The sequence below is a fragment of the Canis lupus genome, chromosome 24, assembly GCF_048164855.1.
Source record: "Canis lupus baileyi chromosome 24, mCanLup2.hap1, whole genome shotgun sequence".
Taxonomy (NCBI): domain Eukaryota; kingdom Metazoa; phylum Chordata; class Mammalia; order Carnivora; family Canidae; genus Canis; species Canis lupus.
In genome coordinates this window covers 36,713,633-36,730,204 of record NC_132861.1, presented here as the reverse complement: position 1 = coordinate 36,730,204, position 16,572 = coordinate 36,713,633, and the positions used below count along the sequence as shown (strand labels likewise).

Below are 16,572 nucleotides of genomic sequence, written 5' to 3'. Positions count from 1 at the left end.
GTGGGATTGGACTTAAAGTTTCATTTAGTAATTTTGGAAATTACTTTATAAATTAATACCAAGGTTTTGAATTATATTTCTTTTGTTGATTTAAGTAGAAGTCTGGTTGGAGAGATTAAGTTCAAATCCCTAATCACTTGACTATCATTTTGCCTTTTCAGTTGCCCAAGCCTTTCAACCTGATGCAGTTTTTTAAGATTGATTTATTTGAGGGTGAAGGGAGTACAGAGGAGCACAGGGAGGGGCAGAGAGAGAATCCCAAGCAGACTTTGTGGAGCCTGATTTGGTGCTCGATCTCACAACCCTGAGATCATGACCTGAGCTGAAATCAAGAGTTGGATGCTTAACGGAGCCACCCAAGCGCCCCCAACCTGTTGTGGTTTTAAGCAAATTTTTTTCTGGACTGTTAGATGATTTCTCCTCCATTTAGTGATGCTGTTTCTGAAATGCTTTCCTGCTTCTGCCTCTGTCCTGGTCTAGCAAAAACTATGGAATCACAATTAAGGAAGAGGACCAACCACTGCTGATCCACAGGCCCAGCGAGAGACAGAACCAAGGGATGGTGAGTTGGCGGGGGGAGGGGTAATTAGATTTGTACTTGTAGTTTAAGTTCTTCATCTGTGGTGCTGGGAGCCATGAAGCAGAGTTACAGTGTGGTTGGGGAAAACTGTGCAGGATTGTCTCTAGCCAGAAGTGCCACTTAACATGGTAGGATTTGGGGTTTTTTTTGTTTTTTGTTTTTTTTAGATTTTATTTATTTATTCATGATAGAGAGAGAGAGAGGGGCAGAGACACAGCCAGAGGGAGAAGCAGGCTCCATGCAGGGAGCCCGACCTGGGACTCAATCCCAGGTCTCCAGGATCATGACCTGGGCTAAAGGCAGGCGTTGAACCGCTGAGCCACCCAGGGATCCCCAGGATTTGCTTTTGAAATCCCCATAATGAGGAGCTAAGTATCCATATGAGCAAGTCAGGTTAAGGAATAAAGAGAATTATTTTCTGCTAAGATTAAAACACTAGATCCGTTAGGGAAGAGAGACATTTAACCGGGCCAGGATCCAGGGGAAAGTGCCTTGATAACAACTCTTCTGTCTTAAATGAGTATGGCTGAAAATCACCCAGCTAAGATAAGATCTGGAGGCCTTAGCTTGTCTGGAGGTCTAAGAGGGACAGTTATTTTTTTTCCTAGTTTTTCCCCTTTTTTTTTTTGACCATTTCAACATTTTCCTTTTACTTAATATAACAAGCTTATAATATTGTGACTGAGTGGAAAAGGTTAAAATACTTGCAGTATTTCACTGCCACCTTTTCTGAGGTTTTATGTTCCCTAGTGTACCAATTATGTTCCCGCAGGCCCAGCCCTGGGCATGGCATGTTTTCTCAGGTCAGGAGAACAAGACCATCTTTGGTGCCTTATTTTTCCTCCCCGTTCTCTCTTCAAAGCTGCTAAAAGGTGAAATCCTGCTGCTGCCTGAGCTTTCATTCATGACTGGAATCCCCGAGAAGATGAAGAAGGACTTCAGAGCCATGAAGGTGAGAAATGCCTGTGTTGAATGGAAGGCCTTTTTTCGCTAACAGCTTGAGCTAGACCTGGGCAGGCTTGTGTTATCACCTGGGCAGGTCTGTTCTTCCAGGCTCCAGTTCTCTCTAAAACATGCCCTGTGTCCTTTCCCATTCACTGTGAAGAAGCTGATCAGAGCCTCCCTTTGGAAGACTGTCAGCACACTAGAGTGACTGAATTATAAGGGAAAAGGAAACAAGTAATTGTCTTCACCCCTATCAGTCAGATAGATGATTATAAACTGGTCATATGATCATAAGTGAGGTTCTTTGAGAGCCTTGAGTTTTTCTAGCATTCTTACAAGCCTTCAGTCTATTTAAAGGGGTGAGGAGATAATGTAGCAAAAAAGTAATCAATAAGTCAGAGACTGAGGTAAAAGGATAGAAGTTTATCTCATGGGGTGTGGAGTGTCCAGGAGATGTTGGGCTTGGTCCCCATTAGGAAATAGCTGAGAAGCACAGACGTGGGCAGCAGCACAAATCTGGAGCCGGAGCCCTTCACCTCCACTCTGTCTGCAGCGCTTGGGGCTTTCCACACTTGAGCTTCTGTGCTTCCTCACTCTCCTAGAGCATGTCTGTTACCCTTGGACCCATGCCTGTCTCCGCTGCCACAGACTATTTTCAGAACATCATAAAGAGCCTGAAGTGAAGCTTAGCATTCCTGTAAGAGATTTCTTTCATGTTTACCTTCGTCCCTTTTCCATTTAACAGTAGGTCAAGCTCCTTCCTTACAACACTCAATCACCTAATGACTTTATGATCACAGGGCTATCTGGTACAGCCCCGTAGGACTGGCGGTAATAGCTGCCTCACAGGGAACAACAACTGTATAGTTCTGTAGTACCAGAAGAATAAAGAACTCACATATGTGATTTCAGATCTTCATATACACATTAAGTATTCATTTAATAATAACATTAAAAAGCATATATTATGACCAAGCACTGGACAGAAAAGGAGTCTTATGATAACATTAGATTACAGTAGTAGTAGGACATGAAATAGAAAGAGTGGATGTGGTTTTCCATTCATGTTATGTTTGGCTCTGTGCCTAGTACAGGACATTTTTCCCCCTATTTTTTCCAAATAATAAATTGGTGTAATCAAGCTCCCTTTTCTCCTGTTTCATAGACTTTGTTTGTTTGTTTTTTTAAGTTTTTATTTATTGGGGCACCTGGGTGGCTCAGTGGTTGAGTGTCTATCTTTGGCTCAGGTCGTGATCCCTGGGATCAAGTCCCACATCAGGCTCCCTACAGGAAACCTGCTTCTCCCTCTGCTTATGTCTCTGCCTCTCTCACTATGTGTCTCTCATGAAGAAATAAATAAAAAAGCTTAAAAAAAATTAGAGGGACACCTGGGTGGCTCAGTGGTTGAGCGACAGCCTTTTGGCTCAGGCGTGATCCCAGAGTCCCAGGATGGAGTCCCACATCAGGCTCCCTTGCATGGGGCCTACTTCTCCTCTCTTTGCTGTGTGTCTCTGAATAAATAAATTTTTTTAAATAAAAGTTTTGATTTATTTATTTGAGAGAGAGTGAGAGGCAGAGGGAGAGGGAGAAAGCAGACACCATGTTGAGCAGGGATCCCCATGTGGGGCTGGATCCCAGGACCAGGTGGGATCAGGACCTGAGCCAAAGGGAGACACTTAACTCAACTGTGCCACCCAGGTGCCCCCGAATTTCTTGGGGAATTTAAATTCAGAACATAGTTTTAAGAAAGAGATAAGATTTAGCTGTCATGTGGGAGAAAAAAACAACATTTCAATTCTTTTATGATTAAATTTTTAAGCTTATGTTTCACATTCCTGAGTCATGTTTATTAAAATCTTTGGAGGTATTTGAAAATGTCTACAGATTTCAGTGGAAAAGAGGTTTCTTTTGGAAATGTTTTAGTTATATTGGGGTTTAACTTCATATTGGAGATACTAATACTTTTATTATCTCCATTTTAAATCTATTTAGGATTTGACCCAGCAGATTAACCTGAGCCCCAAACAGCACCATAATGCTTTGGAATGCTTGCTGCAGAGAATTTCAAAGAATGAGACAGCCAGCAATGAACTGGCACGCTGGGGACTCTATCTGCAGAAGGATGTACATAAGGTAAACTGGATGTAGCCAAGTAGGAAACCGTGGTGACCAGCTATTTTCAGAGCTTAGTGAAAGTAGGTGATAGCTTCCTTCTTGTCTTTATTTTGGAGTTTTGCTCTATTTTTATACTTTTTTTGGGGGTGAGGAGGGCCCTAGTCATAATATTTAAGTTTCCTTCTCCTAATTGATTAGTATCTCTTAAAGATTTTTCTTCTGTATTTTGCAGGGATAATGAGCTGTTAATTTTCAATCAAATAGCAGAAGGAATATCGACTTAAAATTTACCTCATTATTTGGGTGCTTGGGTGCCTCAGTTGTTAAGCATCTGACTCTTGAATTTTGGCTCAGGTCATGATCTCAGGTTGTGAAGTCAAGTTGCACTGTTGAGCTCTGCACTCATTGGGAATATTTGTTTGTTTGTTTATTTATTCTTTTCTTTTCTTTTCTTTTCTTTTCTTTTCTTTTCTTTCTTTTCTCTTTTTTTCTTTTCTTTCTTTTCTTTCTTTTCTCATGGAATTCTGCTTGACATTCCTCCTCTCCTTCTGCCAGTCCTGATACTCACATGCACTCTCCTGACCACCTAAAAAAATATATAAATAAATCTTTTTAAAACTTTTACCTCATGTTCAGTTTTCCAATCTAAATAATTTCTAGGGGATCCCTGAGGTGGCGCAGCGGTTTTAGCGCCTGCCTTGGCCCAGGGCGTGATCCTGGAGACCCGGGATCAAATCCCACGTCGGGCCTCCCGGTGCATGGAGCCTGTTTCTTCCTCCCTCTGCCTATGTCTCTGCCTCTCTCTCTCTCTGTGTGTGTGTGTGACTATCATAAATAAAAATAAAAATTTAAAAATAAATAAATAAATAAATAAATACTTTCTAAGGTTTTGTATGTTTGGTATTTTTCTTTCCCAATAACTAGTGATTCCTTTGAATACACTACTGTCATTCTTTCTGTAGGCATAGAGTATCAGACTTACACCATCTAATTTTCCTGTGGCCCTTTCTGCTTCATTTTGTTCTGAGTCTGCTAGGTTGTATTTTGTGTGGTGTAACCCATGGGGCAGAGGCAGTATGAGATGGTGGTGGAGTCCTTTGCCTCTGGTGTCCACTTATTGGCTTTGAATCTCAGCTCAGCCAGTTACCATCTTAGTTACTTTGAGCAAATTGCTTAGCATCTTTTAGTTTATCTGTAAAATGGAGGATAATAGTTGAGTGATAAGAATTTAAATGGTAGCATCTTTAGCATAATACGTGACATAGCAAGTGCTCAGTAAACATTAGCTATCACTACTTTTCACCTTTCTTTTGAGGTTATACTAAAATAATTCTATCTTTTCTCTAGTTCCTTGCACTCTGAATTGACTCCTTGTTAACTTTTTTTCAATAAAAATAATGGATAGTTAATAAGAAAATGTTGAAACCTTACAAAAAAGGCAAGAAAGAGGGGCACCTGGGTGGTTCACTGGTTGAGTGTCTGCCTTTAGCCCAGATCGTCATCCTGGGGTCCCTGTGATTGAGTCCCACATCAGGCTCCCTACAGGGATAAGGAGCCTGCTTCTCCCTCTGCCTATGTCTCTGCCTTTCTCTATCTCTCATGAATAAATAAAAAGTAAAACAAACAAAAAAACCCCCAAGAAAAATAAAAATATAGTAATTTAATGATCCAAAGAGTATATCTTAGTGATTTATTTTAGATATATATGAAAAATATTTCAATGTATTTCATTTCCCCACACATTTTTCCTTTAAAAATAAATCTTTTTCTTACAAGGCTGTGATTATATCGTATATGGGTTTGCATTCATTTAATGTTATACTTTAAACATGTGTTTGTGTTACTAAATGTTAACTTGAAAATGTAGAAAACATAAGCCAAAGAAGAAAAGAAAGTTCATCTATTTCAAAACAACCACTGTTAACATTTTTGTACGTACTCTTCAGTAGATTTGTGTGTGTGTGTGTGTAGATGTGCATGCTTGCATGCTTATGCATAGTCACACAGCATGTGTTCATATGGTTTCCTTTTTCCCCCTCAATATATTTAGAATGGTTTTCCATCTCATTTAATATCTTTCATAATATTTTAATGGCTTCTATCCAGATAGTTTATTAACATTTTTCTATTCCTTCACATTAAAAATTGAATTTAGTATTTTTTTATTAGAAATAGTTATTCAGTGAACAGCCTTGTTAACTAGGTCTTTGTAATGTTTATTTTCATAGTCAGATTTATGGAAGTGGAATTTTTAGAGCAGGGGACATTTATATTTTTAGTACTTTTATTGGTCCATTGCCTTCTAGAAAGGCTCAAAAATTTTTTACTTCATATCATGAGTTGGATTCCTTACACTATTGCTAATGTGGGCATTGTTATTTATGTTTATAAGCTCATTAAAATTTTTTGGGTTATATAAGTTTTTTTTTTTTTTTGAAGATTTATTTATTTAAGAGAATGAGGGAGAGAGCGAGCTAGCATGTGTGCCTGTGCAAAAGTGAGGGGAGGGGCAGAAGGGAGGGAGAAAATCTCAAGTAGACTGCCCGCTGAGCACTGAACCTGACGTGGGGCTTGATGTCACAACCCTAAGATCATGACCTGAGCCAAAATCAAGCGTTGGATGCTTAACTGATTGAGCCAGCCAGTGCCACAGTGTTATTTTTTAATAAGCAAATGGTAGAGATCATAGAAGGTAAAAATCCTCTATAATTGCACATCTCCAGAAATAATCACTACTAAGTATAGACTCATTCAGTTTTTATGATAGGTACATTACTATTTATTTTTTGTAAAAACGGGATCATATTATGTGTAGTTAGAAGGTGGTTTTAAGGGACACCTGGGTGGCTTAGTGTTGAGCGTCTGCTTTTGGCTCAGGGCATGATCCCGTAGTCCCGGGATCAAGTCCCACATCAGGTTCCTGCATGGAACCTGCTTCTCCCTTTGCCTATCTCCTGCCTCTCTCTGTGTGTCTCTCATGAATAAATAAATAAAATCTTAAAAAAAAAAGTGGTTTTAATGATTGCAAAATAGTCCATCATGTTGTTATATCATCGACTTTACTATCTTCCTATTTTTGCATATTTAGATTTGAGTGACTTATTCCTAACTTTAATTTTTTCTTCTGTTATATTTATGCCTTCTCTTTCTGGTTTTTCTTTCTTTCTTTCTTTTTTTTAAGATTTTATTTATTCATGAGAGACACACAGAGAGAGAGGCACAGACACAGGCAGAAGGAGAAGCAGGCTCCATGCACGGAGCCCGACGTGGGACTCGATCCCAGGTCTCCAGGATCACATCCTGGGTGGAAGGCAGGCACTAAACCTCTAAGCCACCTAGGGATTTCCTGGTTTTTCTTTTTAAGGTATAGTTTATGTTCAGCCTTCTTAAGAAATTTTACTTTTAATTTTTTACTTTCAATTGGTCCCTTAAAATATTATTTTCCTATTTATCTTGAAATTATAGTTGTTTTACAGACATTCTCTACTTCTAAAGAAGCAATGCTTTCTAATCCCTTCCTTGGGAGACCATGTTGGAAGCTTCAGTAATTAAAGAGCCATGCCTATAAAAATTTTACCTATATTTGTCCAGAGTTTTATTGGCCTGGACTCACAGCTAGGAGTTTCATTTTGTGCCATTCTTAGAAGTTATAACAGGGACAGGTTTACATAGTGGAGTTGACCAGACCCAAGACAGGACAGTATCATTGTTCTTTCCTAAATTGTGTTTGTAGATGGCTCATGTCAGGTGTAACTTTGTTTTCTATTTAGATTGAAGGACGTGTTCTGCCAATGGAAAGAATTAACTTAAGAAATACTTCATTTATCACATCTCAGGAACTAAACTGGATTAAGGAAGTAACCAGAGACCTTTCCATCTTGACTGTAAGTGACATTTGAAGTGGTGAAGAGAGGACCAGTATTCCAATAAGTATGGAAATTAGGGTGTAGGAATGACTCCGTATCTTCTTTTTGAGAGTACCAACTGAATTCCCATCCTGAATTATCTACTAAACAGGGTTCCTTTAAATAGAGCAAGCTGATGAGTTTTTAGAGGAAAGAACTTTGGTTGGCCATAGACTTAGGAAAAGGAAATAGATTGCTATGATAATTCATATAGTGCCAACCTATTACCCAATCTCCCTTTTATCTTCCTTTATCTTCCCCCGCTTTTCCCTGGGTGTTCCTGGAAGATGTTTTTATCCATGACGTATAATTTAAATAGTACCCCCACCCAGGGAACTAAAGAACAGAATGATATATAATTATTTTTAGGGATCCCTGGGTGGCGCAGCGGTTTAGCGCCTGCCTTTGGCCCAGGGCGCGATCCTGGAGACCCGGGATCGAATCCCACGTCGGGCTCCCGGTGCATAGAGCCTGCTTCTCCCTCTGCCTGTGTCTCTGCCTCTCTCTCTCTCTCTCTCTGTGACTATCATAAATAAATAAATAATTAAAAAATAATAATAATTATTTTTAAATGTTTTTGGCTAACCTGGTCTTTTTGGCCATGCATAAAGTACACACATCTGTTTCTCAAACTTTTTATTGAAATATGTTTAAAGAAAAAGTATACTTAAAAGAATTTTCAAAGGTTTATAAACCTGTGGAATCCAATCAAGGGTTAAAAAAGATAACTTTGGGCAGCCCCGGTAGCTCAGCGGTTTAGCGCCGCCTGCAGCCCAGGGCGTGATCCTGGAGACCCTGGATCGAGTCCCACGTCAGGCTCTCTGCGTGGAGCCTGCTTCTCCCTCCGCCTGTGTCTCTGCCTCTCTCTCTCTGTCTCTCTGTGTGTCTCTATGAATAAATAAAAACTCTTAAAAAAAAAAAAAAGACAACTTTAAAAAAAAATAAAAATAAAAAGTAAAAAAGATAACTTTACCAATGCCCCATAAGCCATCCCTCCTGCTCCTCCTTACTATCTACCTCTCACCTTTAAAAACCGCAAGAGTAACTAATCGGTCTCCTCATTTTAACAGGATAGATTCTTTTGTTTTTTGTACTTGATTTATACATGAAACCATATGGCATATATTCTATTATGTCTGGCTTCATTTTTTCAGCCTTGCATTGGTGGGTTTCATCCATATTTTTAGGTATGGTTGTAGGTCTTTCATTCTCATTGCTGCATAGTATTCCACTGTGAGAGTATTCCCCAGTTTACTTATCACATACATCTGTGTTAGCTACAAGAATTAAATCAGAAAGGACTCAAAGCTAAAAGCAATTTATTCTCTACAATAATACCTCCTGGGTTTGGTTTTGGAGTGTCTAAGCTGTGGGAAGTGCTAAAAATAGCTTGTGGTTATTCCTAGGTCCCCATGCATTTCTGGGCACTGTTTTACCCAAAGAGAGCAATGGATCAGGCCAGAGAACTGGTTAACATGTTAGAGAAGATAGCTGGCCCCATTGGTATGCGCATGAGCCCACCAGCCTGGGTTGAACTAAAGGATGATCGAATAGAGACCTACGTCAGAACCATTCAGTCCATGCTAGGAGTTGAGGTAATATATTAATTTGAGTATATTTTAAAATGTTTTAAAATACTTGAATACTTGATTTTAAATTATCTTGGTTATCAGCATGCTTATGATGCCCCAGAAACCTGTGTCTTACGTACACATTAAATATTGAACTAAATATAAGTAGTCCTTATGCCCTTTGATTTGTTCTGCTTCTCTCATTCTTTGCTTGCAGCCTCACTCACTCTGGTGTTTTTTCATGTAATTGACAGAGAGAGTAGCTGACTTGACTTTAGTTGTTATCTATATAGAACATGTTGTGCTCAGAAAGCAACTTTCTGGGCCTGGTGCCATTTTGCACGATTCAGTACTGAGCTGTCACAGTCTGGTCTGGCTTAAGATTTGAATTGTGCTGGTGATGAACTTGGCACCTGGCCCATCAGCCCAGTCCTGACAGCTGATCAGGACCCCTGGAGCTAAGCAGGTCATGGGACTCATGACTCAGTAGTTCAGGCCTGTAGTTCTTACCTGTGTGCAAAACAGAGAAAGAAGCTTCAGGAAGGAACAAAAGCAGAGGAAAAGTTTTTGGAAGTAATTAGTCCTTTGACTTGAAGGATCCATTCTTGTGGGATGAGTACTAGAGTGAGATCTTAGGATCTCTCTGATCCTTGACTCTGGGTTATCACCCATAGCACCACCCTCGTGTTCTGTCTCTCTTTGTAATTTCCTCCTGGTTTCCCGGGCTTGTAGTCTGCCATGGCCTCTCCCTGGGCCTGATCATTGATAATTTTGCAGTGCTTTCGTGATCATGGTATCTCCCCTGCCAGGTAAGTATGCAGTGCTTTCAAAAGAATAACGCAGTGTAGTACATCAGTGCCCCCATCTCCCCACTTGCCATGTTCTTTTAGGAGAGTGTACTGCCATCAGTTTTCCTGCAGCATGGATATGAGGCTCATTCATCACATTTACCAAACTTAATTCATATTGGTCTTGTCTCTGTTGTCTTTAGGGTGTACTGCTTTATTATTTGTTAGGGGTCATAGACTCAGATGTCTGCGGGAATCAGTTGAATAACACAAACAACTGAAGTGGGCTAGGAGGGGACCTAGTGAACTAAAGAGAGTAAACCACAGGACTGCAGATGAAAGCACACCATTATCAAGTTGATTTTTAATTTATTTATTTTTCAGTAGAAGCAAAAAATCTGGATTTGTGTGTATGTGCCCTTCCTTATGTTTAGATGTTAATTTTAAAAAGCAGGGCAGGGGGCACCTGGCTGATTCAATTGGTAGAGCATATGACCCTTGATTTCAAGGTTGTGAGTTCAGGCCCCACACTGGGCATGGAGCCTACTTAAAAAATAAAAACAAAGGGATGTCTGGGTGGCTCAGTGGTTGAGCGTCTGCCTTTGGCTTAGGGCATGATCCTGGAGTCCTGGGATTGAGTCCCACATAGGGCTCCCTGCATGGAGCCTGCTTCTCCCTCTGCCTATGTCTCTGCCTCTATATGTGTGTGTGTGTCTCTTATGAATAAATAAATAAAATCTTTAAAAAAATAAAATTTAAAATTATTAAACCCACAACCAGAGTTGTTAGTAAGTACCCTAGGGGCTTAAAAGCTCCTTGTGTTTGATAGGTCCAGCCCATAGGCTCCCAGTGTGTTCTGTGTGACTTTGGAAGTTCTTTGATGTGATTGCTGGAATGTGTGTTCTCACAGAAGTCTTAATCTAACACTAATCTTGATTTGGAATAATATATTATTAATTTACTATTAATAGCTGTTCCTGCATAAAGGATTGGCACTTCATTTCACTTAAGTGCTACTTTTCTTTATTCAGACTTTGAAAGATCCTGTTTCCAGTGTTGGATCTCTTAAACAGATGGGTCAGGGATGCTTATATGAGATACACTGCTGGCAATGTCATTCTCTCTCCTAACCATAGAATTAGGAAGAGCCACTTACGGATTTGGCAATAGCTTCGTCTATTTGTGTTTGGCTCTGAATGCTTTCTTGTGGTATCTCAGTTTTGTGGCATGAATGTTAATAAGGTACTTAGCTTACTGAAGAGAGTGGTAGAAAGCATTATAGGGAATTGAAAGCAGCAACTAGGTAACCCTTGCAAATGTTCAAACCTACCTTTTTAGACAACTTTAGGCAGAATGAAGTCAGGTAGTAAGGACTGGCTCTAGATATTTTGTGTACATGTGCAAAGAAGCCCTGAACCCAACAAAGGTTCAAGGACCTATTTGGGGTTGGAACAATCTACCCTCTTTTTTTCTGGTACCTTTAAGGTACGATGACTTTGCAGGCTCTTACACTGCCCCCAGCTGGAACCCTGTCAGGATCCCCTGAGAATTCCAAAGCCTGACTTTTATGTACTTTATCTCCTCAAGGGGAAGATACAGATGGTTGTTTGCATCATCATGGGCACACGTGACGATCTCTATGGGGCTATTAAAAAGCTGTGCTGTGTGCAGGCTCCTGTGCCCTCACAGGTGAGTGGGAGCTGGGCAGGAGGCATGGGTGGAAAGTCTAGCCTCCCTCGAGTCTTTGAAAAGAGGGATTCAGGTGTTCAAAAAGACTGAAGTAACTATTAGAAGCCATCATGTGTAACCCTTCCAGTGGAACATTCCCCTTATTAGAGTAACCTGGTTAAGAGCAGATGCTCTTTATAAATGCTGCCTTCATGTTTCCAAATGAGTTACTTTGGCTGGTTCAAGTGCCTGAGCTGCTGGGCGGTCTCACATGATTGGGTTCTAAGAGTGTAGGCTTCACTCTAAAAGGGGAAAGCTGTTTTTCCTAAGTGGGTTTAAAATTTTTTTTATTCTGTATGAGATTCTTTTGAAAGTTCGCTTTTTGGTGGTTCTTTTATTTTGATTTGTGTTTGTGGTGTGTGTGTGCGTGCAAATGTGCACACTCACACTTGTGCATTCCTGCATGGAAATCCTAGAATTAGAACTAGTCGTGCAAAGTGTATTATCTGCTAACTGGGGTTTCTTAAATGTTGTGTGTATGTCAGGCTTCTTTTACATTGTCTGACAGGCTGATAGTGTCTTCTTTCCCCACACCCTTTTGTTATAGGTCATCAATGTCCGAACCATTGGTCAGCCAACCAGGCTTCGGAGTGTGGCCCAGAAAATTTTACTTCAGATTAATTGTAAATTGGGTGGTGAGCTCTGGGGAGTGGATATTCCTCTGGTGAGTGATGTGTCTTCATTCAATTTAGCTCTTCAGAGATTCCTACCTAGTTGTTTTCCTTATTTTCCTTATAGAGTTATCTATTCTCCATGTTTAGTAGTCTAAATGGTTCATGGCCTGATTTTGTAGAGCCCAAGTACTGAGTATGGTTTTTATAACTTCAAATACTTGAAACCAATAAAAATAAGACTAATATTTCCTGACACATGAAAATTATATGAAATTCCACTTTCAGTGTCCTTAAATGAAGTTTTATTTGAATACAGCCATATTTCTTTACAGACTAGCGATGGCTGCTCTTGTGCTGTTAATGACAAATGGAATTGAATAGTTCCTACAGAGACTGTGTGGTTCACAGAGCCCAGCGTTATTTACTGTGTAGTTCTTTACAGAAAAAGTTTGCTGATTCTATTCTAGATTTCCGACTTCTTCCTAGTGTTTAAAAAAAAAAAGGTTGATTTCAGTCTTTCCTTTTCCCAGAATTTATTTTCGTGTTTTGCTTTTGAGGGGCAGATAATAAAAAGATGGGGGGATGGATTGCTTGTTTTTTGTTTTCTAACCCAGAAACAATTAATGGTGATTGGGATGGATGTTTACCATGACCCTAGCCGAGGCATGCGCTCTGTGGTTGGCTTTGTTGCGAGCATCAATCTGTAAGTACTACTCATAATGCCGTTTTGTTTGGTTACCTCATTTTGATGCCTAATCTTACTACAAAATTAGGAAATACTTTTTGAATTTTTTGTTATAGAAAAGTATACTTTACAAAAGTATGCTAAGCTCTTTTTTCCTTTATCTTTCTATTAGCTTATGTAATCTGTTTCCCAAATTTGTCAGATCTGTAAGTTTATTTCCCTGGCTGTGGTATAATCTTCAGAATGGGGGCTGTATCTTAGTGGGGTTCCCTCCCACAGCAGTGAGGGATTTTTTTGTTCTCATTGTAAAAACAAGGCATGTTCATACAGATACCTGTAGAAATTTAGAAAGTGAAAGTTCCTCATGAAAATCTTTTATTAACTACCACCAGAGGTTTAATGTATGTGTATATATACTTTCAGATTCTCATTTATATGCATAGAACACATATAGGTGGTGTATATATGTATAAATGTGTATTTATACTATTCCTCAACTCTTTTTATGTATTTAAATTGTATATTGCAGACATTTTCTATCAATACAAATAAATCTCAGCCAATTCTTTTTAACTGCTGCATGGAATTTATTGTTTGCTGGAGCACTGTTTAGTTCTCTGTTGGTGGATATCTAGGTGGTTAAATTTTTTCAGTTGGAAGCAGTTTTGTTGCAAAGACCACAATTGTGCCTATATTTTTATATTCTATGTATGACATATAAAAATACATATTATATGTGTAAAATATAAATATAAAACATATAATAAAACCATATATAAATATGTATATAATATATATTATGTCACCATGTGTTTTTACCTGTAACATAAATACATTTACTAGGTATTTGTTGTTTTGGTGCATAGAGAAGCCTGTGTGTACTGACATTCAGACTGTAGACATTCCTCTGTGAGTATGTATTCATCTTTCTCTCTCTCTCACTGCCTTCTCCCCAGCACTCTCACAAAATGGTATTCACGAGTGGTATTCCAGATGCCTCATCAGGAGATTGTGGATAGCCTGAAGCTGTGCCTGGTGGGCTCCTTAAAAAAGTTTTACGAGGTGAGGAGAACAGATTTAAAGTTTCACGGTTTTTAAGGACTGCCTATCTGACCACTTGAAGAGGAAGTCTGATTTAGTGGGAGGGATCCCAAATTGAAGGTGTCTTCTAAACTGACTGAAAAGTTAGTCATTGCTGAATAGGCAGCTCAAAGGGACTGCTTTCAGGCTTCTGCTTGTACAGAGCAGCTTAAAAAGATAAATGCTTTGATTTTGCTTGGTAAGTAATGATTATTCCTAGATTGTCAGTCTGATGCCTGTAGACATAATCTTCATGCCCTTATCAGGGAAGTGGGAGTAAATTTCAGCAATTAAAGCAGCTTATGAATTTACTCAGCTTTTTATGGCTATTATTAGGACTTTTCATTTTGGTTCAAGACAAATGCCTCCCTGTAAATCACCCCTAGAACTCCCAGGAATGCTAACCATGGAGAATTGCTGTCATTAAACTGATAGTGGGTCTGGCACAATAAGCAAGCAAAATACTGGGTTTTACCTTGGCCATACATCAAAGGAAGTGCTGATAAGTGGCTTTCATTTCTTAGGGTCAGAGTTAGCCCTTTGCATGGAGATTAACAATAAGAAATTTAATAATTTCATATGGTTATAGCCAGTCACTAGAACTCCACCTTGTTTCTTTTTAGATGAATGTTTCCTACATTGTCTTTCAAATAGTTTAATATTCTTTCAGTATTTGAGATTATGTAAAAAAACAAAGTTGAATTTTGTCTCTGAGGAGATGTAAATACATATGCCACTTTGTAACCAAGTCCTACACACACACTACTTTGTCACCAAGCCCACCAGGGGCAGGAGGGAGTCATGAAAGAGTTGTCCTTCATAGCGCTCTGAAGCAACCAACCCTGCCAACACCCTGATCTCAGACTTCTAGCCTCCAGCCCTGTGAAACAATACATATCTGCTGTCGAAGCTACTCAGTTAGTGGTACTTTGTTATGGCAGCCCCAGTGAACAGATACTCAGTTCATCCCAGCTCTGGCACATGCAGTTGCAGCTCTGGTCTGAGAACCATTAAGAAAAAAGAATGTTGAGGTAAGGTGGGGAAAACAAAAAAAAGTATTGTTGCACCAGCATCTTTCTCCACCCCCTCTTCTCTAGATCCCCCAGAGCAGAGGAGAGAATCTCTGGGCCTTCCTCATGCTGTGTCAGTACACACTCATGGAAGCGTGCAAGTCAACCCTTCATGCCTTTATTCCCTCCATTTTAGACAAAGTTTCAATTGTCCATTCTACTCTCTAACAAACTGTTCCTCTGGGAATGAAAATGTGTTCCTTGGTCTGAGGAATGTGAATTGGCAGTCCAAATTGGTGCAGTATCTTCTGTTTTCAGTTTTGTTTTTTTTTTTTTTTTGTTTTTGTTTTGAGCATTTGTATCTACCAACAGGTATGCATAGCCCAGTCCACAATAGATGTCTGTTTATGTCAAAAAAAATATTTCTTGGGCTGCCTGGGTGGCTCAGTGGCTTAGCACCGCCTTCAGCCCAGGGTCCTGGAGATCTGGGATCGAATCCCACGTTGGGCTCCCTGCAGGGAGCCTGCTTCTCCCTCTGCCTGTGTCTGTGCCTCTCTCTCTCTCTCTCTCTCTCTCTCTGTCTCTCATGAATAAATAAATAAAACCTTTTAAAAAACAAAAACTATTTCTTGCCTCTTGGAGCTACCATTGTCCGTGTAACTTGGCATGTATGTGCAGGGCCTTCCCCTCAGAAAATCTACCCCAGAACCATCTGCATTCTTTGTATCCCCTCTTGTCAGAACAATGCTTGTTGGCATTTTGCACTTCAGAGGGTACAAGAGAAATGTCTAGATTAACCCATTTCTTCATTCCTGTGGCTCCAATGTCCGCTCATTTCATGGACTCAGGTGTCACCTTAAGCAAGCACACCAAAATAACCACTTGCTAATTTCAACCTCTTTTTGATCCTGGAAGGAAGTAATTATTCCCCATTCACACTTCCCTGTACTTACTGATAAGTGTCTACCTTTCTGTCTCTATGGATTTTTTTTAAAGATTGATTGATTTATTTATTATATATATATATATATATATATATATATATAGAGAGAGAGAGAGAGAGAGGGGCAGAGAAACAGGCAGAGGGAGAAGCAGGCTCCATGCCGGGAGCCCGACGTGGGACTTGATCCCGGGACTCCAGGATCGTGCCCTGGGCCAAAGGCAGGTGCCAAACCGCCGAGCCACCCAGGGGTCCCCTGTCTCTATGGATTTACTGATTTTGGATACATTATGTGGAAGTAATAATAAAATATGTGACTTATGTTTGGCTTCTTTTATTTAGCATGTTTTTAGGGTTTATGCAAGTTGTAGTATATATTACTACTTTGTTCTTTTTTTTTTTTTAATTTATTTATGATAGTCACACAGAGAGAGAGAGAGAGAGGGGCAGAGACACAGGCAGAGGGAGAAGCAGGCTCCATGCACCGGGAGCCCGATGTGGGATTCGATCCCGGGTCTCCAGGACCGCGCCCTGGGCCAAAGGCAGGCGCTAAACCGCTGCACCACCCAGGGATCCCTACTTTGTTCTTTTTTATGGATGAGTAATATTCC

At 39.8% G+C, this 16,572-nt stretch overlaps 1 protein-coding gene across 5 annotated transcripts in view; it reads left to right on the top strand.

Annotated features, from left to right (window-relative positions):
* The window catches only part of PIWIL2 (piwi like RNA-mediated gene silencing 2), a 76,535-nt gene that overhangs the window by 22,462 nt on the left and 37,501 nt on the right, over positions 1 to 16,572 (top strand). For 4 of the 5 annotated variants that reach the window (XM_072796344.1, XM_072796343.1, XM_072796342.1 and 1 more), the window contains 9 exons: positions 481 to 562; positions 1,443 to 1,532; positions 3,518 to 3,658; positions 7,411 to 7,524; positions 8,952 to 9,140; positions 11,492 to 11,593; positions 12,180 to 12,296; positions 12,861 to 12,949; positions 13,888 to 13,993. In XM_072796344.1, coding sequence (XP_072652445.1) covers positions 481 to 562; positions 1,443 to 1,532; positions 3,518 to 3,658; positions 7,411 to 7,524; positions 8,952 to 9,140; positions 11,492 to 11,593; positions 12,180 to 12,296; positions 12,861 to 12,949; positions 13,888 to 13,993 — 1,030 coding nt within the window. Of the gene's footprint in view, positions 1 to 480; positions 563 to 1,442; positions 1,533 to 3,517; positions 3,659 to 7,410; positions 7,525 to 8,951; positions 9,141 to 11,491; positions 11,594 to 12,179; positions 12,297 to 12,860; positions 12,950 to 13,887; positions 13,994 to 15,108; positions 15,647 to 16,572 lie in introns of those variants that run through there. The other variant, XM_072796345.1, reaches the window with a different exon arrangement.